The 26694-nt window shown below is 42.2% G+C and overlaps 1 protein-coding gene across 1 annotated transcript; it reads right to left on the bottom strand.

Moving 5' to 3' along the window:
- On the bottom strand, window positions 1–26694 carry LOC112080994 (nucleolar GTP-binding protein 2). The gene is made up of 16 exons (XM_024146944.2): window positions 26497–26694; window positions 25969–26059; window positions 25622–25716; window positions 25181–25320; window positions 17109–17293; window positions 16744–16810; window positions 15369–15527; window positions 10503–10616; window positions 9632–9760; window positions 4952–5056; window positions 4012–4170; window positions 3229–3336; window positions 2164–2663; window positions 1655–1728; window positions 772–854; window positions 1–602 (listed from the first exon to the last, which is right to left on the bottom strand). The coding sequence occupies exons 1-16, from the start codon at window positions 26558–26560 to the stop codon at window positions 459–461; spliced, it is 2217 nt and encodes a 738-aa protein (XP_024002712.1). The 5' UTR covers window positions 26561–26694; the 3' UTR covers window positions 1–458.

Here is a 26694-nt window from a genome sequence, read left to right as displayed (position 1 = left end):
TTTGTTCATATTCTTTATTTTATGATGTATATTTGGAGAAGAAAAGTAAATGTCACATGTTTTTTCCCCCCAAAAGTGCAGTACATAACCTGGGTGCCAGTGCGTTTCTCCTCTCTAGCCAACTCCTTATGTAATTGTCATGCCAAATTTGACAGTTCCATAAGGAGCTAGCAAAAGAATGAAAACAGACTGGCATCCAGGCTATGCAGTACAAGTGTACTTTTTTTGGGATGACACTCATCCTTTCACTTCGCAGTGAAGCTCCTTATTAGGTTAATGCGTCAAGCGATTAGGTTCATCAAAACCTAACTCACTCAATGCACCCTAACCCAAATCACTTTCCATCAAGATTACCAAGGGTAGGTACCAAGACACCTTAAAACAATTCAATACAATGACAGGGTCATTAAAACAAATACTTATTATAAATGTCCCAATTTGGTGTCTTGGACCCCAGACTAGCGCTTCGATCTCTTGGCTTTCTTGCCCTCACTGGGCGCCGTAGGAATCTTTCTGTTCTTGTTCTTGTTCTTGATGTTGTGTGTTTCGTAATAGCGCGTTCCAACTTTCTTCACCTTCTGAGCACGATCCGCTGCTCTCCTCTGCAGAGGGGGAGAGAGAGACAAATGAGTGAGATTTTAGCTTGAGGAAAAACAGTGCCTTCATTCCATTAACAATAGCGGTAGGGGAGTGGCTTTCCATCAGAAGCGTCCAGTCAAGATAGATGGGCCTGTTTGATGTCAAACAGCAGGGTAAGTGAACATGCAGTACCTGCTTGGATGTTAAACTTCTGTGTGGACGCGTGGGCTCCTCTGCCTCCTCGTTTTTCCTCTTCTTGCCGACCTGTGTTACAGCTGAGGTACAAAAGGTTGGCCAGTAAGTGGATGCTCCTTAGGCATGGAATTCATAAAACAGTTAATAGGACATACCCAATGGGGCGGCAGGTAGCCTAGTGGTTAGAGCGTTGGGCCAGTAACCGAAAGGATCGAATCCCCGAGCTGACAAGGTAAAAATCTGTCGTTCTGCCCCTGAGCAAGGCAGTTAACCCACTGTTCCCCGGGCGCCGAAGATTACAATTTAAGGCAGCCCCCCGCACCTCTCTGATTCAGAGGCGTTGGGTTAAATGTATAAGACATTTCAGTTAAAGGCATTCAGTTGTACAACTGACTAGGTATCCCCCTTTATATGGTTTGATTGCTTGTTTGGTGGTCAGTTTAACAGTGGTCTTTGGCCAAACACCTACTCTAATTATACATTTTATCTGCTGCTATCCATGAAGACTTGTGTAAAGGAAGGTGCATATTTTGCGAGAAGGCCCTTTTATTCTTTGATGGAATACATTTGGCGGGTTAAAGGAAAATAAATCCCATGACTGAAACTTAAGTTGATCTCAGATCAAATGTCTGGAGGGAAGTTAACCTCCCCTTTCATGTAACAAAAAAGTAATGACCATCATGCTTTTAGGGAAAGAGGATCATTTTGTAAATGTATTATACTGCAAGTTTGACCAATTCCAGTCCTTTTCAATTGGAAATATTACCAAAAAAATTATCCATACGACAGAAATCCGTCAGTGACAGAACTTTAACCCCTGCATTTGGGATGTCAGGTAAAAGGAAGGAAAATCACAAATAAGTTGAAATTAAGTTGTTACCTTTAGGTTGTGGTTTATTCCCCGCCTTCACTTTCATGTCTGTGAGCATTTTGTCAGAGAGCGCCTTCGGAATCCTGTACAAAAAAAGAAAAGTAGAAAGAGACGTCAAATATAACCTCATTACTCCCTACACATCCAGATGGTTTAGTCCCGTTGGAATTCGCTGAGCCGACAATGGAAAGCAAATTGGCCGCCGCCGACTCTTATTTGACGTTGTTGAGCGAGGGGGCGTGAGCTGAAGTTCTCCAGCGAGAGAGACGGTAGGTGAGTGCGTGGAGCAAATCAACAAATGATAAAACCCCATCGATCAGACAGAACAGTATGAGCAACTGCCAATCATGTTTCACCTCAAAGGACCCAGGCACCCTTCATCTCTCTCCCTCTATGGCTTCGTCCCAAATGGCATCCTATTTCCTACATAGAGCACTACTTTTGTAGTAATTAAGCACATATTCAAAACAAGACTGAAATGATAAGTGGTGGGGAGAACTGAGAAGAATAAGACAAACCGGATGGTGGAGAAGCGCTTGAGTCTGGCCCGGTCCAGGAACTGCTTGTACTTCGCAATCTTCCCGTCCAGCTCGCGGATCGTCTCACGCGAACTCCTTTTTTCCTCCACCTTGGCAGGCTGACCGGCTGGGGTGGTGGCGGCAGCCTCGGCGTCTCCGGCTGCTGGCTCCCCATCCCCCTTCTCTTCATCTCCATTTTCCTCTTCCTCGCTATCCTTCTCCACGTCCGAGCCGGACAGGTCAGAGAAAGCGAGGTCGTCGGTCTGCACGGGGACCAGGTCTTCGTCGTTGAACTCGGGCGCCACGTTGATCTTGCCGAAATTCTGCCGGACATTGGAGAGGATCTTCTGCACCTGCTCATGTTTGTGTTTCTGCTGTTGCTGGGCCTCCTGCTCGGCCAACACTGCAGCCATCTCCTTGCTCTGCTCCTCTGTTGCTCCTTCTTCCTGTACACACTCTGTAGCTTCTGGTGCCCCCTCCACCGGCAGTTTATCCTTGCCCTGAAAACAAAACACCAGTCAGTACAGTTTTCATAATCATGACTAGGTTTCGATTCTCCTGAAGTGTGCACTTGCACTCATTCGCATGGATTTAAAAATGGAAACTACCTCCAGCCAATGCTTACACCAATCCAATTAAATCCACATTGGGGAGTGTGTGAAAGTGCACACTTCAGGAGAAAGGTAGAGAATCGGGATGCATGCAGACCATGTGTACATTTCAGATTGAGTGTACAATCTTGTTGCTCACCTGAGAGGACCACAACGGAAATAAGACTTTGGGATTTAGCCTCAATCATTTTAATGTATGCATTGTTGTACCTGGCTGGAGCAGCTTTATATCTATTTTTACATGTCAAATAAATCAAATAAAAAGATAACTTGAGCAAAGAAAGTCAATGTGACCATGCATGCACTCTTGGCAAGTCCTGTGATGATATTTTACATTTAGCCAGAGGGTGGCAGACTATAACCAGAATATGTGCTAACATTACTATTGGGAATGTCTCTTTGTATTTGTATGCGAGACGGAGGGTTTTATTCCAGCCGTTCGTCCACCCCTCACCTCATGCTCTCCCTCACAGCCAGGGGGTTTCACGAAGAAGGGGATGCGTCCTCTCTGCCAGTCGTTCAGCACCATTTTGGAGACACAGGTAAGGTCTGGCTCACCCCCCTGCAACAGATCATGCATTAGGGAAACATGAGAAGAAAATCAAGTAGGAATAAACGGAGCATCCTTATATAGACCTTATGTGCCACCTGGATTGATGAGTTCCAAATAAGCTTTAGGGTCAAGTGTACAATTTCAAACTGATCAAGAAAAGGCCCATACAAAAACATAGTGTATGTTTAGGGAAGATCATTTTTAACCACTGACCTACAGCTTCTCAAATACACAAAGATAAATCCTGAACATACACCTTTCAGGACTAATATATATTCTGACGTTCAAATTCCATTGACCACAAAGAGTTATAAAGCTAATTGAGACAGATGAAAGATGGTCAGAAATGAAGACAAGCAGCCCAGACAATGTAGCCCGGTGGTCTCAAATCTGCGCTGTCTTGCCAATCCCTACGGTCATTAGCATGCCAAACGACAATCATAGGAGTTGGCTACGAAGCACAAACAGATCTGGATCGACCAACAGCCTACAGTCAATCACCCTGGACTGTGACTTCAGCCCCCATAGATACACTCCAGGGTGATGTTAATTAAGTACCAAACAAGAGACAACTGACTGGAACAGGGAGGGACTATCTGGGCTTGTCCAATAAGAAACACTTTTTGTTTTCCGTTAAAATGTTTTGCTACGGTTTGCGCTAATTAATATGACCCAGGCAGTGACCTTGTGGAGTTTGCCCATGCGCATTGCCAGTTTCTCCAGGAAGTCCTCTGGGGAGCTCCAGGTGGGGATGCGGTACGTCTTCTGGATGTACTCAGGTTTGGCCCGCTCTAGCACTGCCGGGATATGCTCCTCCGGGTTACGGATCTTCTCCACTTGCACCTGGGAAACAGCAGTGAAGCGTACAATGATACACTTGTTAAGTTAGAAATGGTACAGGTTTAGACATGGAAGTATACAAAATTATCAGTGAGAAAGTTACACACAAATATCATACCCCCAAAACATGCTAACCTCTCACCATTACAACAACAGGGGAGGTTAGCATTTTTGGGAGGGGTATGCTATTTGTTCATCTAACTTTCTCACCCATCATTATTCACTAATCATTAAGGACTATCTGTAGTCATGGTAGCACCCACATTAATATACAAGTGTTCAGAAACATTCAATTCACCATTAAAGTGACACCAAAATGATACATTATTTACCATTCATTTCTATTGGGCACAAAATAATCTGAAACGCAACTAAAACAAACAACAAATGCATCCAACAAGTTTGGCGTCACCAGCTTGATGAAATCACTGCGTGCTAGGAATATGAGACCAAATACTCAACATTTGACTACTTTAATACACAAGTGAATTTGTCCCAATATTTTTGTTCAACTAAAATGGGGGGACCAGGCACAAAAAGTACATTTCCAAACAGTTTACCCAACATGGATGAAAATACCCTCAAATTAAATATGACCGTCTGCACTTTAACCATTTCAAATCCAATGTGCTGGCGTACAGAGCCAAAACAAACCATTTTCCACCGTCCCAATACTTTGAGCTCACTGTATAACCCTGCCTGCTCAAATAAAATATAATTAAATGGTTGACTACAAAACAAAAACAACCATATAGATTATTGATGGAGAAAAATAATAACATACCACTCCTTTCAACACGATGTCGCTCTCGCTGTCATCAGAGGGGTAAACGACACCGGGGCAGTCGATGAGGAAGATGCGTCGCATCAGGGTGATGTACTGCCACACCTGGAAGAAGAGACCGGGCCCAAGATCAGCTAAGTCACAGGATCTATTGATTTTATACTCGGAGCACTTTCACAACATTTCACCGGTTTGGGACAATCACATTTGATAATGTAGCAGAAATGAAGACCCTAGTGCATCAACATAAACAAAACAGATCTTAAAAGAGGACAGACCATTCAGAGCGGACCCCAGAACTGTCCACATGTACTTTGTCAGCCAAAAAGGTGAGTAGGACTAGCGAACAGCAAAAGCACTAGCTTATGTCAATCGACTATCCCCCATAGTACAAAAGTTGAACTATTGTATTCGGTGCAAGAAATAAATATTTCTTAATGTTCCATTAGCGGGAAAACACCATTATCAAAAGTGACCACAAATGCGATTATACATGTAATGCTTATATTAAATCTTGTCTTTACATATACTAAATAAAATGTGAAATTTGTTTAGATTTAGAAAGGTGCATGGTAATGGTCCAGTCTCGAAACAGGGGCAGGTGGAAAACAATACATGTCATCTAAGCTTAAATAGCAAATGGAAGACGCTTTTCCCGTGGTTCACTTTCATGCCAGCCAGGTAGGCTATACTCCTGTTGCAAAGACAAGCAATGTGCTTAATATTAGGAAAGTTGAGAAATTAATATAGTAGGCCTAGCCTATAGAACACTGATGGGATCCTCCTCTTAATAGAAGCCATCACGCTGTTCTCACACAATTGCATAGCTTATAGAAATGTTGCGCAACATGAGCTCATGGGCTCTCATGGAGTGTTTGATTAGATTTTTGATCACATTTGCATTGATATCAGAGTGAATAGAGGGGACAATAGAGTGCTGAGTACCTGGCAGTTTGGTAGGCTACAAATGACCATCAGCAGCATCACAGCTTGGAGAAGCCTAATTACAGTGACTAAGCGGTCACATAGAATTTGACTGCCTTCATGACTCATGACCGCTGGTGTGGTGGTAATACGGTCACAGCCCTAAATCAGGCCTACCACCGTGTCGTCGGGAAACTTAATGTGTTGATTCGTGCGTGGCCACTCAGTTGTGGGTGAACAGGCAGTACAGGAGGGGACTAAGCACACACCCAGAGAGCCGCCATGTTGAGGGTCAGAGAGGCAGATGTGTTGTTGCCAGTCAAGATCTAATTTAGGTCGTTTATCTACTTGCCCAGAGTCAGACGAACTCATGAATACCATTTTTATATGGCAGCGTGCAGTTTGAAGTTAGCTTAGCGCAATTGCTGGAAATCTCCCGGTACAGTAGCCAGCTCCTCTCAAAAGCAGGGAAATAGACATAACTACAGCAAAACTGGGTGGTTGGTCATTTATAGTCTTACAAATCTATACATAGTAATCAATATTTTATACATTTGTTAATTTCAATGATAATCATATGAAATGAGATTCTATCCACTTCCTCATTCTCTGACCAGTTGTTGTATAGAGATCGCAATGTTGTATTGGTCTCAATGGCGCTGCCTGTGTGCTTACAGACGCCATAATGGGACAGAAAACATTACTAGCTCTTTAAATCTCTATGCAACAACGGGGACATGAGGAAGTGGATAGAATCTCGTTTCTTATGATTATCAGTGAAATTAACTATATATTTTAAATCCATGCTAGTTAAGGATACTATAGTTATCACGTTTCACATTGAATTTAGTAACTACAAAAAGGTAAGACGGTTGAATTTTAATTCTGGTGCCACTCTGCACATAGGCTTGTTAGCTAGCTAGCTCTGGTCTAGCTCTCAAACTCTAGGCGGCATTATGTGTAATGTAATGGAACAGCGTCATGATTAAGGGCTAACTCTGGTCCAACGTTAGTTAAGCCAAATGTCTGAAATTCAAAGACATTCAAAGTTCCTTCATAGAAGCCACTCCTCTGTAGGTATGATTCTGTAGGCCTAATTCAGATAATGCATGTCATAAGAACAAGATTCCCAATTCCACTCGCATCGCGCACCCTACACTACACTTGTCTGTCTAATGCATGTACATAGCTTGCCTGCTCCATAGCAAGCAGTTCTATCCATTGGTGAAGTAATTTAAAGTTGAGGTAAATGGAAAAAAAGTATAGATTTCAGAGGTTTGAAAAGGAACAGAATGAAAAAAAATTATGGACGAAACGATTGGAAAATAATTTCAGTTCCAACCCCTGGTAAGAAGGTCTATTCCCCTGCTTTTGAGAGGAGCTGGCTACTGTACTGAGAATCACATTACTTTTCTCTTCTGCCTGAAAACCAATATTCATATCCCAATTTGGACGACAGAAGGAAATATTTGACAAGCTTTTTTACACAGAAACACAAACGCATTGCACATCATTTCAAACAACCGGGGCGAGAGAGAGGAGGGACAGCCCAATGCTGAACAACCTTGTTTGGCCACAAACAAACGCAGACAGACAGACGCTAGCAGCCTCTGGCAAGAGCCACCTTGCATTGGGCGATAAACTCTTGCTGGTTACACGCCGATCTGATAGATCCCAAAGGGGAGAAAAAAAAACTGATCTCTTTTGCACGCTCACAGTTCTGGCAACAGACGGCCAACTCCGATAGTATCACCCTCAGTGGGGTTTCCAGACCTCCAGATCCACCGTTTGGTTCCAAACAAGATAAACAGGTCCAGAGAGAGGAAATGAAGGATGAGGGTTATTGTTTTTCTTGCTTTTTGGCCACGTCTCTCCCAGGTATCAGACGTACACTACCGTTCAAAAGTTTGGGGTCACTTAGAAATGTCCTTGTTTTTGAAAGAAAAGCAAACATTTTGTCCATTAAAATAACATCAAATTGATCAGAAATACAGTGTAGACATTGTTAATATTGTAAATTACTATTGTAGCTGGAAACGGCTGATTTTTTATGGAATATCTACATAGGCGTACAGAGGCCCATTATCAGCAACTATCACTCCTGTGTTCCAATGGCACGTTGTGTTAGCTAATCCAAGTTTATCAATTTAAAAAGGCTAATTGATCATTAGAAAACCCTTTTGCAATTATGTTGGCACAGCTGAAAACTGTTTTTCTGATTAAAGAAGCAATAAAACTGGCCTTCTTTAGACTAGTTGAGTATCTGAGCATCAGCATTTGTGGGTTCAATTACAGATTCAAAATGGCCAGAAACAAAGTCCTTTCTTCTGAAACTCGTCAGTCTATTCTTGTTCTGAGAAATTAAGGCTATTCCATGCGAGAAATTGCCAAGAAACTGAAGATCTCGTACAACACTATGTACTACTCCCTTCACAGAACAGATCTGGCTCTTACCAGAATAGAAAGAGGAGTGGGAGGCCCCGGTGCACAACTGAGCAAGAGGACAAGTACATTAGAGTGACTAGTTTGAGAAACAGATGCCTCACAAGTCCTCAACTGGCAGCTTCATTAAATAGTACCTACAAAACACCAGTCTCAAAATCAACAGTGAAGAGGCGACTACGGGATGCTGGCCTTCTAGGCAGAGTTGCAAAGAAAAAGCCATATCTCAGACTGTCCAATAAAAAGAAAAGATTAAGATGGGCAAAAGAACACAGACACTGGACAGAGGAAGATCGGAAAAAAGTGTTATGGACAGACAAATCTAAGTTTGAGGTGTTCGGCTCACAAAGAACAACAATCGTGAGACGCAGAAAAAATGAAAAGATGCTGGAGGAGTGCTTGACGCCATCTGTCAAGCATGATGGAGGCAATGTGATGCTCTGGGGTGCTTTGGTGGTGGTAAAGTGGGAGATTTGTACAGGGTAAAGGGGATCTTGAAGAAGGAAGGCTATCAATCCATTTTGCAACGCCATACCCTGTTGACGGCGCTTAATTGGAGCCAATTTCCTTCTACAACAGCTCCAAACTATGCAAGAACTATTTAGGGAAGAAGCAGTCAGCWGGTATTCTGTCTATAATGGAGTGGCCAGCACTGTCATCGGATCTCAACCCTATTGAGCTGTTGTGGGAGCAGCTTGACTGTGTGGTACGTAAGAAATGCCCATCAAGCCAGTCCAACTTGTGTGAGGTGCTTCAGGAAGCACAGGGTGAAATCTCTTTAGATTACCTCAACGAAACTGACAACTAGAATGCCAAAGGTCTGCAAGGCTGTAATTGCTGAAAATTTAGGATTTTTTGACGAAAGCAAAGTTTGAAGGACACAATTATTATTTCAATTAAAAATCATTATTTATAACCTTGTCAACATCTTGACTATATTTCCTATTCATTTGACAAACTCATTTCATGTATGTTTTCATGGAAAACAAAGACATTTCTAAGTGACACCAAACGTTTGAACGATAGCATATAGCCGAGGCGAAAGGTTTAAATACATATACTTCAGCACATCATCGGGAAGTTACTTAGGTTATGAGTACCACATTGATACACAAACAGTGCTGCCTGCAACATCCCATTTTGTGTGCTCTTTTAGCAATCAAGGGAATAGCGTGAGATTGTCCCCCCTGCATTGGCCTTTATTGAGATTACATGGACGTATGTAAATTGCTCATGACACCTCAGGTATCAATATGGGCTTATGTTCAAGTGTTTTTTATTTTGAAGTTATTTTTGAGGGGAATGATACCATACCTTAGTCTCACCGGCGAGGGGTGCCACGTTGCAGACCTTCTTGGAGCGTAGCGTGTTGATGACAGAGCTCTTTCCCACGTTGGGGTAGCCGATGAATCCAACGCTGATCTGCTTCTTGTCTGTGTGGAGCTGAAGAGGCAAAACAAGTTAAAATAGCAGTTTCCTGAACAATAGTCTAAACTTAACCTGTCTTCAATTCCGAACAGCCACAACTCTACACAGCACTTTGACGGAGGCCAATACTAATAAAACATGTGACCATGTAATCTAAAAAAGCTTGTTTTCACAGGAGAAAAATAGCTACTGGAAGCAGATAAGTCTACACCATGGATGAAAAATCGGTCAAAACCAAGAGGTATAAATATTAGTCTCTACACTTTGTCCCGAAAGGTCAATTCTAACAGCCATTTATTTTAACCGTTTCTTTGCCTCGTTATCTCTCTGACATGTCTGTGAGCCGAGGCAAACAACTTAAACCGCTGGAGTGGGGCAAATGCCTAAAGAACCTCAGTTCACACACACACACCGATCACGGAAACCTTAGTATGTTTTCTACTCAACACGGTTATCTTAAACCCAACAGAGAAAGTGTCAGCGATATACCTTTCAACTTGATTTATGTTAACTAAGCCTCCTCTGAGCATCCAAGGCCCTGTTTTATGGCCCGCGCATACCAAAAATAGCTCGGCAGCAGATGGGAGAACCTTGTGTGGAGCCGCACGCTCATAAGGGTGGTTAGAGTAGGGTGCCATGACAAAAGTTGTCCATTTGTACCAACCTCTGCCCCTTAGGGACCTACTTTTGACCAAATGGGGAGTTTAGTTCGGTCCGTGTGGAGTGGGAGACTCATGTGTGAGAAGACGGAACCTACCTTGCCAAACTGCCTGAGGAGTTGGATGAGGGAGCCCTTGCCGAACGAGTTGGTGAGGCTGGCATGGAAGGCCAGGGTGGGGTACTCTGCAGAGAGCACGGCTACCCAGCGTTTCTGGTTTGAAGACAAAACAGACAGACCTAAGTCAGACAGACATGTACATACATTTACTCTATGTGAAATTGTAATTAGTTTGCACAGCACGTGTGTCAGTATGAAAGGAAAGTGTGTAGATTGTAGCCTACAAACCAGGCGAATGTCAAACCCATCAAATATCCTGCAAGTACGCACGATTCAGTTGGCCGTGGAAAAATGTATGTCTACAAATGTATCATTAGGGTAAGGCATCATCTTCTCTGATGCTGATGGAGTAAATAATATACTTCTGAGTGGGAATGAGGGCTGGTTACACAAGATTAGCACCGAAGAATAAGCCCATTTAACGACACAGGCACAATGTGTCATTTCAATTTAAGTCTGACATTCATTCATAATGTGTGCTTTACAAGTGATCCTCTAGTGTATTCTAATGGCACTGCAGCAAAATCCAGCAGCACATTATGAAAACGGTTGGCGCTGACACCATCCTTCCTGTTTTGGTGAACCCTGAATCCACACACACGTTATTTGAGGCCACAGGCTATCATTTGTCAAGGTAGATCAAGCATGATCCGGGATTGAAAAAAAGGTTGACGATAACTACTTACATAAAACTCCTGAGAACATCAACTCCCTCCAGAAAACAATTGACATAGAAGGCATTGCCAGTCTTGCTCGTATATTAGTCTTTCGATCACACATTCACAGTTTTAGGGATTTTCACACTACTGAGCCAAACCAAACCGGACTGAGCTGATTTGTTTCCCATCCATCATAGTTGCAGCAACCGTGTTGAAAAAGACAATGTGAAAAGAAACTCAGCTGAGTACAGTTTGGGCCGGCAAAATAGTGTGAATGGGGTACATGTGTAGGCTTGGCCAGGTGTGGACTCAAGTCACATGACTTGGACTCGAGACAGACTCAAACCACAAATTTGATGACCTGACAGAAAATAAACTTGAGACTTGACTTCGACCCTAAAGACTCAGGACTCGACTTAGACTTGAGACTGATAACTTGAAATTATCTGGGCAGGTTTTGTAACGTTTTGTCACTACTCTCCATGCAGCCAGAGACCGCATTGCACTTGCAAAGAAACTGATTGCCTAGTGAAATGCACACTCGGCCCTCTGATTGGACCAGCAAAATGTCAAATCAACACAGGTCGGGCGCTACAGTTGCGCAGTGAAGTGTTTTATTTGGGGGGGGGGGTCACGAGTGTGAAATTAAAAATGGGGAAAATGCATAAATTCAAACATATTTCAATAGGAATTTTTGTATTTATACCTTTGCTTATTCGATCTGATCACTAACCTAGGCCTACGGAATTGCATCATATTATTGTAATAATTTTGAAACTGCATAACGTGAGCTCGCGTGCATGTGTGGGTGGGAGCGTCAAGCAACAATTACTAGCATAGCTGGTCTTTTGGCATGTCAAAATAGCTTGGGTTATAGCTTGAGTTATAGCGTGCATTAGGAATTTGTTGCCAAATTAATAATAATCAAAATAATGAAATGGGCTGTCTGGTAGCCTCAATAGATAGTCCTACGGTCACAAAATCGTTTGACTATTTAAAAAAGGTTCTATCTGCACAAAGCATAGTTCTGAGATATTGAGCATCAATTTTCACATCCCAGATATCAGAACTGTTTTGTAGTGAATCATGTTGTCAAACCCATTAAGGTCCTCACCATAAAAGGTCCCAAAAGTACAGAGTATCAAAATCCTGCGACATTTGTTAATAATAACATTTTGGGGGTGGGGTGGGTGCAATTGCAGATAGAACCTTATGGCTCTGAAATGTCAATATGGGTTCAGCCATAAGTTTGACACTTCTTCTATGTTTTTAAGAAGCCTTCAGCTATTTGAATACATAAATGATAGAATAGCACTGTTTACCAAAATAGAAAACAAATGCATTTAATGTATTATGATCAGACAAATGACTGTTTTCACTGAACAACAATGTGAAATGTAATTAAAAGATTTGACACCGTTTTTTTGCTTGCGTGCCATTATTGCTGGTTAGACTAGCCTAAACAATACATTAAGGGAGATGGCAAAGACATGTGTTCTGATTGGTCTGATTTGTTCAGGCTTGTGATTGGACTGCAGATAGAACTTCCTAGTTTATTTTTCACTTAAAATGTACTTTTTCAAAAATCTAACTTTACAGACATGAAATAAAATCTGATATAACCTTGTCCCATGTACAGATTTTTTTTTACTTGACTTTCTCAGAATGAATGACTTGGATTTGAGACTCGGCCCTTGTGACTTGAGATCTGCTTGCGACTCGAATAATAGTGACTTGGTCTCACCTCTGGGCTCGGCCCTAATTGATGTGCTCTCTGTCACCTGGAGCTGTAGGGTGAGGATAACTGATGCTATCTATATGGATGTATGATCTGTGTTTTTTTAAATCTTTATTTAACTAGGCCAGTCAGTTAAGAACAAATTCTTATTTACAATGATAGCCAAACCCGGACGACGCTGGGCCACTTGCGCACCGCCCTATTGGACTCCCAATCACGGCCGGTTGTGATACAGCCTGGAATCGAACCAGGGTCTGTAGTGACGCRTCTAGCACTGAGATGCAGTGCCTTGGACCGCTGTGCCACTCGGGAGCCACCAACAAATGGTGTCAGAAGTGAGTCAGAAGTGGTAACTAATATCTGTACAGGGTGAACACCGAATTACTCTATGCAAAGGGGTTATTGTCTTCAGGAATTCTGTCTTACTTACAATGGTCTCATACCCCACACAAGCCTTTAAATGCTGTGACATCCTGTGGAGATTGGGCCTTGGTGATCAGGTTACTATAAACCTGGTATCGTTTGATTGGTCAATTGTAGTTGTTTTTAGGTTGAAAAGGTTACACCTCAGAGGGTATCAATGGACTCAAGGTCTGTTCGCTCTCTTATCCTGTATCCAGTCCATGGAGCAAAGTTGTATGATCAATTCTCATTTCCTAGGCTTCTAGGTCTCTGGCCTAATAGGCATATTTGTTCATGCTTTGTCTTGAAAGKTAAGGTTAAGATCTATGCACTTGGAATAATGTTTTGTAATGCTTGCAATTTAAGCTTCATGCCTCATTTTACAAAGTCACTAAATACACTTCTATTTAGAACTCCATTATCAGACATTTCTTGATTGCCTATGACTTTAACTCAAACGTAGTCTCATGCATATAGCCATTTATCTTTTGGAGTCAGAAACATATTTTAATAGGCTAATTGCTTAGTCTTATTARGAGACGTACGGGAGGTGTATATACACACAGAACAAAAATATAAATATTCATTAGGCCCTAATCTATGGATTTCACATGACTGGGAATACAGATATGCATCTGCTGGTCACAGATACCTTAAAAGGTAGGGGGGTGGATCAGAAAAACAGTCAGTATCTGGTGTGATCACCATTTGCCTCATGCAGCACGACACATCTCCTTAGCATAGAGTTGATCAGGCTGTTGATTGTGGCCTGTAGAATGTTGTTCCACTCCTCTTCAATGGCTGTGAGAAGTTGCTGGATATTGGCGGGAACTGGAACAGGCTGTCGTACACGTCGATCCAGAGCATCCCAAACATTCTCAATTGGTAACATGTCTGGTGAGTATGCAGGCCTTGGAAGAACAGGGACATTTTCAGCTTCCAGGAATTGTGTACAGATCCTTGCGACATGGGGCCGTGCATTATCATGCTGAAACATGAGTTGATGGCGGCGGATGAATTCCACGACAACGGACCTCAGGATCTTGTCATGGTATCTCCGCGCATTCAAATTACCATCAATAAAATGCAATTGTGTTCGTTGTCCATAGCTTATGCCTTGCCTTGCCCATACCACAACCCTACCACGGGGCACTCTGTTCACAACGTTGACATCAGCAAACCTCTCGCCCAAACACGCGGTCTGCCATCTGCCTGGTACAATTGAAACCGGGATTCTTCCCTGAAGAGCACACTTTTCCATCGCGACAGTGGCCATCAAAGGTAAGCATTTGCCCATTGAAGTCGGTTACGACACTGAAAAGCAGTCAGGTCAAGACCCTGGTGAGGACGACGAGCACGCAGAGACGGTTTCTGACAGTTTGTTCAGAAATTCTTTGGTTGTGCAAACCCAGTTTCATCAGCTGTCCGGGTGTCTCAGATGATCCCGCAGTTGAAACAGCCAGATGTGGAGGTCCTCTGCGTGGTTACACGTGGTATGCGGTTGTGAGGCAAGTTGGACTTACTGCTAAATTRGCAAATGATTTTGGAAGCGGCTTATGTTAGAGAAATTAACATTCAATGCTCTGGTAACAGCTCTGGTGGACATTCCTGCATTCAGCATGCCAATTCGTATCTCCCTCAAAACTTGAGACATCTGTAGCATTGTGTTGTGTGACAAAACTGCACATTTAAGATGAGCCTRTAAAAAAGTGTGCGGGCCTTCTTTTTTACTGGCTTTGTATTGTTCCCAGCACAAGGTGCATCTGTGTAATGATCATGCTGTTTAATCAGCTTCTAGATATGCCACACCTGTCAGGAGGATGGATTATCTTGGCAAAAAATACATGCTAACAAGAATGTAAACACATTTGTGCACAAACTTTGAGCGTATGGAACATTTCTGGGCTCTTATTTCAGCTCATGAAACATGGGACCAACACTTTACATATTGCATTGATATTTTTGTTCAGTGTAATACTCATATACGATAATTATTACCCCACTACACGTGTATTTGTCTCGGGATAAAGTTAAGGGGTCTCTTACCGTGACCCAGGTGGGGATGAGGTCGCACTTGTTGAGCACGAAGATCAGGTGCTTCCAAGGCTTCTCCTTCCTCATGTAGGTCTCGATGCTCTGCGAGCGCGTACCCATGGGGTCGCGTGCATCCAGCACCTGTATGATGACGTCTGACGAGTCTATCACCTGCGAGTTAAGGAGTGAGATTGAGAGAGGAAGCAGAGTCAGGGTTTGAGAGTTCTTAGTTGATCTAAAAATCACTATACTTCAGGGATGCAAACTGATGAGGGCCCCAAAATGTGCCTATTTTCAGAACGAGGTTGTTACAATACCAACATTTTACAAACACTTCTACTCAATATAACACAACTTCAACTTCATACTTCACACGGTATAATAGAAAAGGCTAAGGCAGAAAATAGCTGATTTGCTCATATTTAAAGGCCTCAATGTAGTAAGAAATATAAATGCATAATGATCCTCTCTCCCGCTCACTCATTCACACACTCCTCCCAAAAGTTGGGCACCAAACAGAATTTAAGGAACACCAGACAAATACATTTCTATTCAGATTTAACTTAGAATTACATTGATTAGGCATATGCAGCCTACCTTTGAAGCATCTCTTTGAGTGGGCCATCTATCCCTATTCCGTTATCCCCGTGCCCACCAAATGTTTGCATAACCATGGTACCATGTTGACATGGTAAACAACATGACTAAACAAGGTTGCTTGTCATCAAACCAAAAACGTGCGGCCCAGGAGTAGTTTAAAAACATGGTTTATAAAATTACAGAACATTAGCGCCAATTTGCAGTAGAAAGTGGTTTGGGTTTGAAACTTCATTTTCAGTGATGTAAAGGTACAAGCATGACTGTCACTGTGCTCCATTTTCCCTCTATGGCAGTGACTCTGAGGCTGCATGACAACAAAGCTTAGTCAGACTGGCCTGCTTTGTCCTTACAGGTGAAATGAAAAGACGCGTATCCACTTCGCTCGCGTGTTCAACCCCATCACTGCCTGCACACCCCAGCTCGCCATCAAGGCTAAATAACATTTTTTTTTTTAAACTGATAGAGATAAACAGAAAGAACAGAGGGAGAAAAGCAACTGAGTAGACTAATGGCTAGTTAGGGGACGAGGGATGGCTGGTCACAGCTGTCACACGTCATTTTATTGGATGAAGAGTTCTGTTATGCCATATCGGACATCCCGCTKTGAACTTTGATATTCTATTTGTAGGAAGCGTAGGGACGCATTCTGTCATTAACTTCGATATGAGAAAGATACAGCGGCAAGTTCGCAACCCTGATACCTGCACCGTACGTAGTCTCTATTAGGAAAGACCAAGGTGAACTACAATAAACATTCCTATATCAATCCGATAGAAAGATGCTGTACCTTGTAGAGTTCTCCCCAAATCCTCTTCGACTGGCCCTTCTTGAAGATCTCCTCACGAGCTTCCGCTCTGTGTGTAGATAACATACAGTTCAACAGGTGCGCACACCCTAACAATAACCACAGACTGGAACTGCTCATGTGGTCTGACACAGTCAAAACCTAGGCTATATTATCAAAACAAAGAAAARTATGGAGTATCAATCATGGAATTGGGGTAGTAGTAAATAGAAAACGGTTAGTAGTTATTGGTAGACATTGAATACCTGAAAAAGCACAGTACTGTTTGAAGGCATTGTCACTGTCAGTCAAAGTGACATCAGTGACAGAATTAACAGTGCCAAAGTGACAGGAGCTACTGCACTTACCTGACCCCGTCGTCCTCTGTGACCAGGTCGCGGTCCTTCTCAGCGCTGTAGGTCTGTGCCGAGACCTCGGCCTGTTCTGCCAGGTCCTTCATGTCTCCCACCATCAGGTTGGGTCGTTTACGCTGTGCCTTGGGCCCGAACGTGGTCTCAAAGCCCTCGGTGTCCAGGATGTGTACCTTAGAGTTCTGCAGAAGATGGTGGCCAAGGGGAGGAAATGGGGAGAGATAATTTAGACAAAATTGCTTGACATACACTGCATTGGTTAAATAACAGGAGGAGATAACAGAAGGAGAAAAATGGTCTTTTGCAATCTATTTGACAGGCTATTCTATCACAGCTGCTTCCAAAGGAGAGAAGCGGCAGGAGGGAGACATTCAGAAGACAGACAAGGGGAAGACTTTACAATAGACGTGAAAGACGGATGTGGAAATGTGGGATGATAGAGGCAATTACGTCTGTGCTGTACTCTCTTATTATGGTTTTCAATGGGTGTCTGAGCTCTACAACCACAAGTGTCCTCAAAACGTAATGTCTGCAAGTTGTTCAGCTGCCTTACAGACAAACCACAACCCAGGGGGCTGGAGGAAAGCAGCTCTGTGCTCGCACAACAGATTTATGGCCGCCTGCGTTGTATAGTGTGGCTATAGTGTGGCTTTGTAATGCTGCATGCAATGCAAAATAAATGCTTCCACTAAAGCAACAGCTTATCTCTCGCACTGCGAAYAAACAAGCAGAATAAAAACCCAGCGGCTTGGAGGTGGTTACAGCTGGAACAAAACTCTTGGGTGGAACAGTAGTGGAGAGAAAGAACAGTGATGTAGAATTCCATGTGTGTTCCGTGTGAGGTATATGTTAGGTTATAATTAGTTGGTMCAAACCGCAAAGCTTTATGCGACGGAGCTGTGGCCATGTTCCAGGGGTTCCACCAATAAACAACGGTGGAGAACAAACACAACACGCAGAACCCCAAGTATGCAGTGAAACTGTCAATAAACTGCATTGTCTGAGCCAGATCTGATTAGGAGTTAAATTACCCTCCAACACAGCCGTAAAAGGAAGCCTTAGTCCTATTCCAACATGAAGAGAGAGAGAGAAAACAAACAGTTTATGGATCTTGTCAAAAGCAATGATGTTTAAAATTTCAGCTTCACTATGACCATCCGCCAGGATGTTTGAGGTTGTTCTTTCTAAAACTATGCGTCTATCACCTCCCGTTTCATTCTTCCACCCCTTCTGGTCTTTTTTTTGCAGTATTCTATTGCTAGCCCTGGCTTTTAAAATTTGAATCTAACAGTAAATGACAAATTTTTTTCCCTTGAAGGGGGGGGAGGGGCAAAAATTAAATAATAATAAATACTATAAAGAAAAATAATCCAAATACGCGTTAACGACTGAAGACAGAAACTATYGTGAAAACATCACCATAAAATAGGAGACCTGACAAAGACCTCTCTGCCAACAAACAGTGAAGATCAGGAACAGATCAAAAGATAGAGTACCAAAATTGGCATCCAATTAAAAATGATTTATGCAACATATCTGGACTTGCTCACATTGCTTTGGCATGGGGTTCAATTCCCTAAATGGCGTAAGACATAAAATGGCAGGAGGAAGGAGGAGTGGGGAAAGGAGGGAGAGTAAAAAAGGAAAAGGCCATTCATTTCCAACAGCTTTGAGCGTCTTGAAAGGTCTTGCACGCATATGGAGCTATTTAGAAGGGAAAAGAATACACTGAACTCAGTCACAACAATGTTCAGAGAGAACATGAAGAACTGGACAGAAGTGTTGCTTGGAGACTTTTGGGGCATTTTTTGGGGGGGCTGGCGAAATGGACAATAAGTCAAATTGTGATAATTTGACCATGTTCCTCGATAACAAATACAAGGACATTCACTGCACATTAGTGGCAGGGCTCTGGACAATTACCCAGTGCCAAGTAAGACCGAGATGGTAGACTTTGATTAAAAAAAGCTATTATTTCATCCAACATATACAGGGAATGCATGATAGATATTTTGATGTGAAACCTGTCAAAATAGGACCAGAATTATTAGACTTATTTTTTGCTCTTCAGAGAATTTGACATCTTTGTGCATATTGGCACATCTATAAGCGATAATACTCACATCCTAAGGAAGGAAGGAGGGTACTCAAAACATTTAGCTAGATTGATAACTAAAATATGATAGTGTTTCTATATAGCCATGTAGGATAATTGATTAATCAATTAGTAAAATGTGGGCTAATGTCCCTACAATTGTTTTTTATTTTTTATTAAATCATACAGTTGAAGTCGGAAGTTACATACACTTAGGTTGAAGTCAAAAAACAAAATTTTCAACCACTCACAAATTTCATGTTAACAAACTATAGTTTTGGCAAGTCGGTTAGGACATCTACTTTGTGCATGACACAACTCCTATTTACAACAATTGTTTACAGACAGATTATTTCACTGTATCACAATTCCAGTGGATCAGACGTTTACATACACTAAGTTGACCGTGCTTTTAAACAGCTTGGAAAATTCCAGAAATGATGTCATGGCTTTAGAAGCTTCTGATAGGATAATTGACATCATTTGAATCAATTGGAGGTGTACTGTGGATGTATTTCAAGGCTACCTTCAAACCAGTGCTTCTTCTTGACATCATGGGAAATCAAAAGAAATCAGCCAAGACTTCAGAAAAAAACTAATTGTACACCTCCACAAGTCTGGTTCATCCTTGGGAGCAATTTCAACACCTTAAGGTACCCACGTTAATAAGTACAAACAATAGTACGCAAGTATAAACAACATGGAACCACACAGCCGTCATACCACTCAGGAAGGAGACGCGTTCTGTCTCCTAGAGATGAACGTACTTTGGTGTGAAAAGTGCAAATCAATCCCAGAACAGCAGCAAAAGGACCTTGTGAAGATGCTGGAGGAAACAGGTACAAAAGTATCTATATCCACAGTAAAACGAGTCCTAAGTCAACATAACCTGAAAGGCCACTCAGCAAGAAAGAAGCCACTGCTTCAAAACTACCATAAAAACGCCAGACTACGGTTGCAACTGCACATGGAGAAATGTCCTCTGGTCTGATTAAACAAAAATAGAGCTGTTTGGCTATAATGACCATCATTATGTTTGGAGGAAAAGGGAGAGTTTTGCAAGCCGAAGAACACCATCCCAACCGTGAAGCACGGGGGTGGCAGCATCATGTTGTGGGGCTGCTTTGCTGCAGGAGGGACTGGTGCACTTCACAAAATAGATGACATCATGTGGCAGGACAATTATGTGGATATATTGAAGCAACATCTCAAGACATCAGTCAGGAAGTTAAAGCTTGGTCACAAATGGGTCTTCCAAATGGACAATGACCCCAAGCATACTTCCAAAGTTGTGGCAAAATGGCTTAAGGACAACAAAGTCAAGGTATTGGAGTGGCCATCACAAAACCTTGACCTCAATCCCATAGAAAATTTGTGGGCAAAGAACTGAAAAAGCATGTGCGGGCAAGGAGTCCTACAAACCTGTCAGGAGGAATGGGCYAAAATTRGSCCAACTTATTGTGGTAAGCTTGTGGAAGGCTATCCGAAACATTAGACCCAAGTTAAACAATTTAAAGGCAATGCTACCAAATACCAAGAGTGTATAAACTTCGCACCCACTGGGAATGTGAAAAAGCTGAAATAAATAATTTCTCTCTACTATTATTCTGACATTTCACATCCTTAACATAAAGTGGTGCTCCTAACTGACCTAAGACTGGGAATTTTTACAGGGATTACATTTTTTTACGGAGTTTAAATGTATTTGGCTATGGTGTACGTAAACTTCCGACTTCAACTGTACATACATACATACATAACATTTCCAGCACTAGGCGAAGGCTACTTGATGTAACTAAAACAGTAGCTTTGAAAACTGTACATTTTCCTGTAGTAGCGTTTTGAGCTTCTCAAAATGCCTCTCTCCCTCCACCATGTGCACAGTTAGGAGAGGGAGTGAGAGTGGCTCGCACACACAGCAGCCGGCCACAAAACAGGGACAGGCAGATACTTTCATAGCAGGAATCCTCATAATGCATAGGCTATTACAGTTGAGAAAATAATGYTTTTAGAAAAAGTTCTACAGGAACGTTGTGTAGCAAAATCACCGGTGGCAGGGGTGCAAAGTTGGCTGACTGCATCAAACTATTTCTTGCAAAACAACACGATACAGGCAGGTTAGTTCACTGTGAAGTGGAGCAAAACAAGCGGGAATATGCCAATAGGTCACAAACWTAGCCTGGTTGAACCCGAAAGAATGCTCAATCTGGTGTAACCAGGCTCGAAGAAATCAGCTACCTYAGGAAAACYGAGTAATGATTTTACAATAAGTTAACTACTGACTTTCAGCAAAAATAAAGAGAAGGGCACTCAACTTGTACTGCACTGACTCAGATGACTGATGGTTAAAATAAACGGATAATAAAATGATAGGTGGAGCTGTATTGTTAGATTTTATTTTAGAAGCCTTTATTTTTATTGATCATAAATTGGAGAAAAAAAAGAAAAACCTCACTTGCTATGGCTTTACATCACATGGTTGCAGAGTTATTTATCCAACAGAACCTAGAGAGTTCTCTAACATCAATATCATATACGACTGCTCAAAAAAATAAAAGGAACACTTAAACAACACCCAATGTAACTCCAAAATCATCACACTTCTTGTGAAATCAAACGATCCACTCTAAGAAGCAACACTGTCATGACAATAACATTCACATGCTGTTGTGCCAAACTGAATAGACAAAAGGGAACATTTATAGCAATTAAGCAAACACCCCCAAAAAGGATGATTCTTTGCAGGTGTGACCACAGACAACTTCTCTATTATCCTATCTTCCTGGCTGATGTTTTTGTCACTTTTTGAATGTCCGGTGCTCTCACTTATGGTAGCATGAGACTGTCTAAACCCACACAAGTGCTCAGGTAGTGCAGTCATCAGGGATTGGGCAATCCAATGCGAGCTGTGGCAAAGTTTAGCATGTGTCTGCTCAGCGTAGTGTCAAGCATGGACCTACCAGAGACAGGCCAGTTATCTAATGGGAGACGTTGGAGGAGCGGTAGGAAGGAACAACCCAAGCAGCAGGACCGCTACCTCGCCTGTGCAAGGAGTTGCATCTTGCAGAGCTGCAAAATCACTCTCCAGCAGGCCACAAATTGTGCATGTGTGCTGCTCAAACGTTCACAAACAGACTCATGAGGGTTGGTATTGAGCCCGAACGTCCAACAGGTCGGTTGTGCTTAACCAGCACCGTTGCAGGGCGTTTGGCATTTGCCAGAAGAACACCAAGATTGCAAATTCGCACTTGCGCCCTTGCTCTTCACAATGAAAGCAGGTTTCACATGAGCACAATGAGCACATGTGACAGACGTGACAGTGTCTGGAGACGCCGTGGAGAACTTCTGCTGCCTGTAACATCCTCACGCATGACCGGATTTGGCGGTGGTCAGTCATGTTGGAGGTCGGAAATTCTCTTGTGGGGCCGCACAGCCCTCCATGTGCTCGCCAGAGGTATCCTGACTGCCATTAGGTACTGAGATGAGATCCTCAGACCCCTTGTGAGACCATATGCTGACACATGCACATTTGTGGCCTGCTGGAGGTCATTTTGCAGGGCTCTGGCAGTGCACCTGTCGAGAGCGGTGTGGAAGAACTTGACGGGCCTGCACAGAGCCCTGACCTCAACCCCATCAAACACCTTTAAACTTGGGAATTCATTTTTCCATCGATGATATCAAGCTGTCCAGACCCTGAGGCAGCAAAGCGGCCCCAAACCATGATGCTCCCACCACCATACTTTACAGTTGGGATGAGGTTTTGAAGTTGGTGTGCTGGGCCTTTTTTCTCTCCACACAGTGTTGTATGTTCCTTCCTTCCAAACAACTCAACTTTAGTTTCATCCGTCAGAATATTTTTKCAGTTGCGCTGTGGAACATTCAGGTCTACTTATGAACTTCAGACGTGCAGCAATGTTTTTTTGGACAGCAGTGGCTTCTTCCATGGRGCCCTCCCATGAACACCATTCTTGTTTAGTGTTTTACTTATCGTAGACTCGTCAGAGATGGTAGCATCTTCCAGAGATTTCTGTTAGTCTTCAGCTGACACGCTAGGATTCTTCTTAACATTATTGAGCATTCTGCGCTGTGCTCTTGCAGTCAACTTTGCAGGACGGCCACTCCTACGGAGAGTAGCAACAGTGCTGAACTCTATAAATGGACAATTTGTCTTACCGTGGACTGATGAACATCAAAGCTTTTAGAGATACTTTTGTAACCCTTTCCAGCTTTATGCAGGTCAACACTTCTTAATCTTGGGTCTTCTGATATCTCTTTTGTTCGAAGCATGGTTCACATCAGACAATGCTTCTTGTGAATAGCAAACTAACATTTTATGAGTATTTTTTATGGGGTGTGGCAGGGCAGCTCTAACCAAAATCTCCAATCTCGTCTCATTGATTCYACTCCAGGTTAGTTGACTCATGACTCCAATTAGCTTTTGGGGTTCACACTTTTTCCAAACTGCACTGTGAATGTTTAAATGGTGTATTCAAAATAGACAAGAAAAATACAATAATTTGTGTGTTATTWGTTTAAGCACACCGAGTTTGGATATTGTTGTGACTTATGTCAATTTTATGCAGAAATCCAGATAATTCCAAAGGGTTCACATACTTTTTCTTGCCACTGTACACAGAACATTTGCATTGTAACGTTATTCTACTAGCAACTACATTTGAATGATTTGAGTGACAATYACAAACATACAGTACCAGTCAAAGTTGACAGAACCACTCATTCCAGGGTTTTTCCTTTATTTTTACTATTTTCTACATTGTAGAATAGTGAAGACCTCAACAATATGAAATYCATACGGAATCATGTAGTAACCAACAAAGTATATTTCATATTTAAGATTCTTCAAAGTATCCACCCTTTGCATGATGACAGCTTTGCACTCGACATTCTCTCAACCAGCCTCATGAGGTTGCTTTTCCAACAGTCTTGAAGGAGTTCCCACAAATGCTGAGCACTTGTTGGCTGCATAACTTAAGTATGAAGGCAAWATATTTAGACTATTTTGCATTTGTCTGGGCTTGCTAGCATCAGCCAGCAGCCCTGGGCGGAGCATTTCATCCTGGGAGTTAAAATACACTCTTGGAATTGTAATATGCTATGTAAAATCCATTGTATTCCTATGGTGTGTACTGCGTAGACCAGGGGTATTCAACTCTTACTATACGGGGTCCGGAGCCTGCTGGTTTGCTGTTCTACCTGAAAATGTACTATACCCACCTGGTCTAAATCGGTGCCTGATTCGAGGGGAACAATGAAAACAAGCAGTGGAACTGGCTTCGAGGTCCAGGGTCGAGTTTGAGGGGTGTAGACTACTGCAGTATAGAAGCTTCAGAAATGACCTTCAAAGACTTCTTTACGTTGTTTTGGAACTATTACATTATTTAGCTGTAATGAAAAATGGATCATAGGTCTAATGAATGTCATTTGGCACAATATTATGGCCATCGATGATTATATTAACCCTGATACTGTATGTCTCAAATTACATTTTAGAAGAGATATTKTTCTGTTATTTAATGCTTAAGAGTATAAAAATGTGATAAAATATTGAATTTGGCATTTACTACTGTAGTCCATAGTAACAAATTGAATAGCACATTCACAAATGGCAAAAATGACAGTCAAAAAATAAATAAAGAACAACATTTTGAAGTGTCTGTCATATCTAGGATATATAAGAAGTCTCACATACATACATACTCTAGGGGGTTATTAATATGGTGTTTTATTTTTTGAAAGAAAWTGAATATATTATTTTAGATGTTGTACTAAATGAAGGTTAAATAAAACTAGTTATCAACATATGTTAAAAAAAGGCCAGTGGTTATGCTGTGACATTTTTTGCAATGGTATTGTTTCCGTATCATGATACTAGACCTGCTATCGAGGTCAAAATGCTGGTATCGTGACCACACTATAGTGTGCCCAAATTAATGCGACCCTGTTTGGTACTCACATGTGCCTTGACTCTGTCGTGCAGGAGTGACATTGGCAGCCTGCTCTGTTTCATCACCACACGGTATGGGTCCTTCTTCACCGCACCCATCTCATCCTGGAACTTCTGTAGGGATGACTGCTTGATGACCCGAGTGTTTGCTGAGACAGAGGAGACCAGAGGGGAAGAATTATCCAGTGTGTGTGTGTGTGTGTGAGTTGAGGCTGCAATCTTCTCTCTGTACACAGATATTTTTTAAAAAGGCATAAAAACAGATGTATTCTTAAATCAAGGGTTTGCCAGTCATTATTGACAAGAACTTCACCATTCTGTATACAGTTTGAACTTGCTCAGAGCCGATCAATTGTTAGACAAATTGCCATTATACATGTCCAAGCAATAATAAAAACAGAAGAGAATTTGTGGGTTAACCAGTGACAGTGTGGCAATTGCACTACTCACCAAACCATTTGATGTTGGGCTCCACTCTGGCCTGTGTCCCATCAGCCACAGTGGACTGGTACGACAAACGCTTGATCACCTGGCCTCTGTTGTTGCTAATGGCAGAGGAAATAGTCAGGTCACGAAAGCAGGTGCATGGAAATGATGTTACAGTCAAATATATTACAAAACAATCATTTTAAACAAGAAAGAATGAAGATGAGCTAACTGTGGCATACCAGGAACTAGTGTGCTCCATCTGGGTAATGTGTCAAACCCTGACCTGAGCGTTACACTAGCATTAAAGGAAATAGTTCATATGTAAGTCACAGGGGAAGTGTCACATTTTTCCCCCACCCATCATTTACCATCTCTGCTTTTGTCTGTACATATTCAGACGCCTGACAGTTGCTCGGTCCCTCATGCTGTTGCCTGAACCTGCAGGAGTCTTGGGTCGGTCTGTAAAAGGTAGTCATAAGGTAAAGTTATGGTGATATAGCAATTTCATGTCACACAGTGTTGGAGATTATAYGTGGTGGTATTTTGGGTTAATTAAATGTCAGTGTCAGAACAATATTGGAAATCCATATAACGTGTAGTTCTCAATGTTGTTATGGAAGTTATGTTGTGTTTTTGGCATAACGTTAGACATAATGTGTAGCTAAATTAGCTAGTTACTGTAGCGAACTAATTATGTCAGTGCCAAACATATTGTATACTTTTCCATTTGTAGCTAACACGAATGTCACATATGGACCAAATGTTTCTGCATAGATAGTTAGGTAAGGTTGGATCTGTCCGTTTCGTKTTTTCAGAGAGAAAGTCTATCGGGTTAGCTAGCTAACATTAGCTGTAAACAAACAGTAACGTTACATCGCGCATGGACTGTAACTTACCAGGATTACTGCTGGAAGTCGAGGTGTTTATCGTGCTTTTCCCCTTGAACCGTGGCTTCACCATCTTGGCAGGTTATCTGACACACACGTAGACGATGAACAATAAGCGAAATCACTCTTCAAAATGTAAAGTTATATCTTCAACTTCTTCTTTGTACCCGAACCACGTGTTTTAACTCAGAGTCCTGCACATTCCGG

Source organism: Salvelinus sp. IW2-2015, unplaced genomic scaffold (genome assembly GCF_002910315.2).
Source record: "Salvelinus sp. IW2-2015 unplaced genomic scaffold, ASM291031v2 Un_scaffold16642, whole genome shotgun sequence".
NCBI lineage: Eukaryota > Metazoa > Chordata > Actinopteri > Salmoniformes > Salmonidae > Salvelinus > Salvelinus sp. IW2-2015.
The sequence above is the reverse complement of the archived record's forward strand: the minus strand, read 5'-3'. Positions and strand labels throughout refer to the sequence as shown.

What these genes read in the sequence shown, in the direction of transcription:
- LOC112080994 (XM_024146944.2), bottom strand. Translation starts at nt 26,560, where the DNA reads ATGGTGAAGCCACGGTTCAAGGGGAAAAGCACGATAAACACCTCGACT. An exon ending in GACTTCCAGCAGTAATCCTG is followed by an intron (nt 26,060 to 26,496) that starts GTAAGTTACAGT and finishes TACCTTTTACAG; the next exon opens with ACCGACCCAAGACTCCTGCA. An exon ending in TTTGGGGAGAACTCTACAAG is followed by an intron (nt 15,528 to 16,743) that starts GTACAGCATCTT and finishes CTTAACTCGCAG; the next exon opens with GTGATAGACTCGTCAGACGT.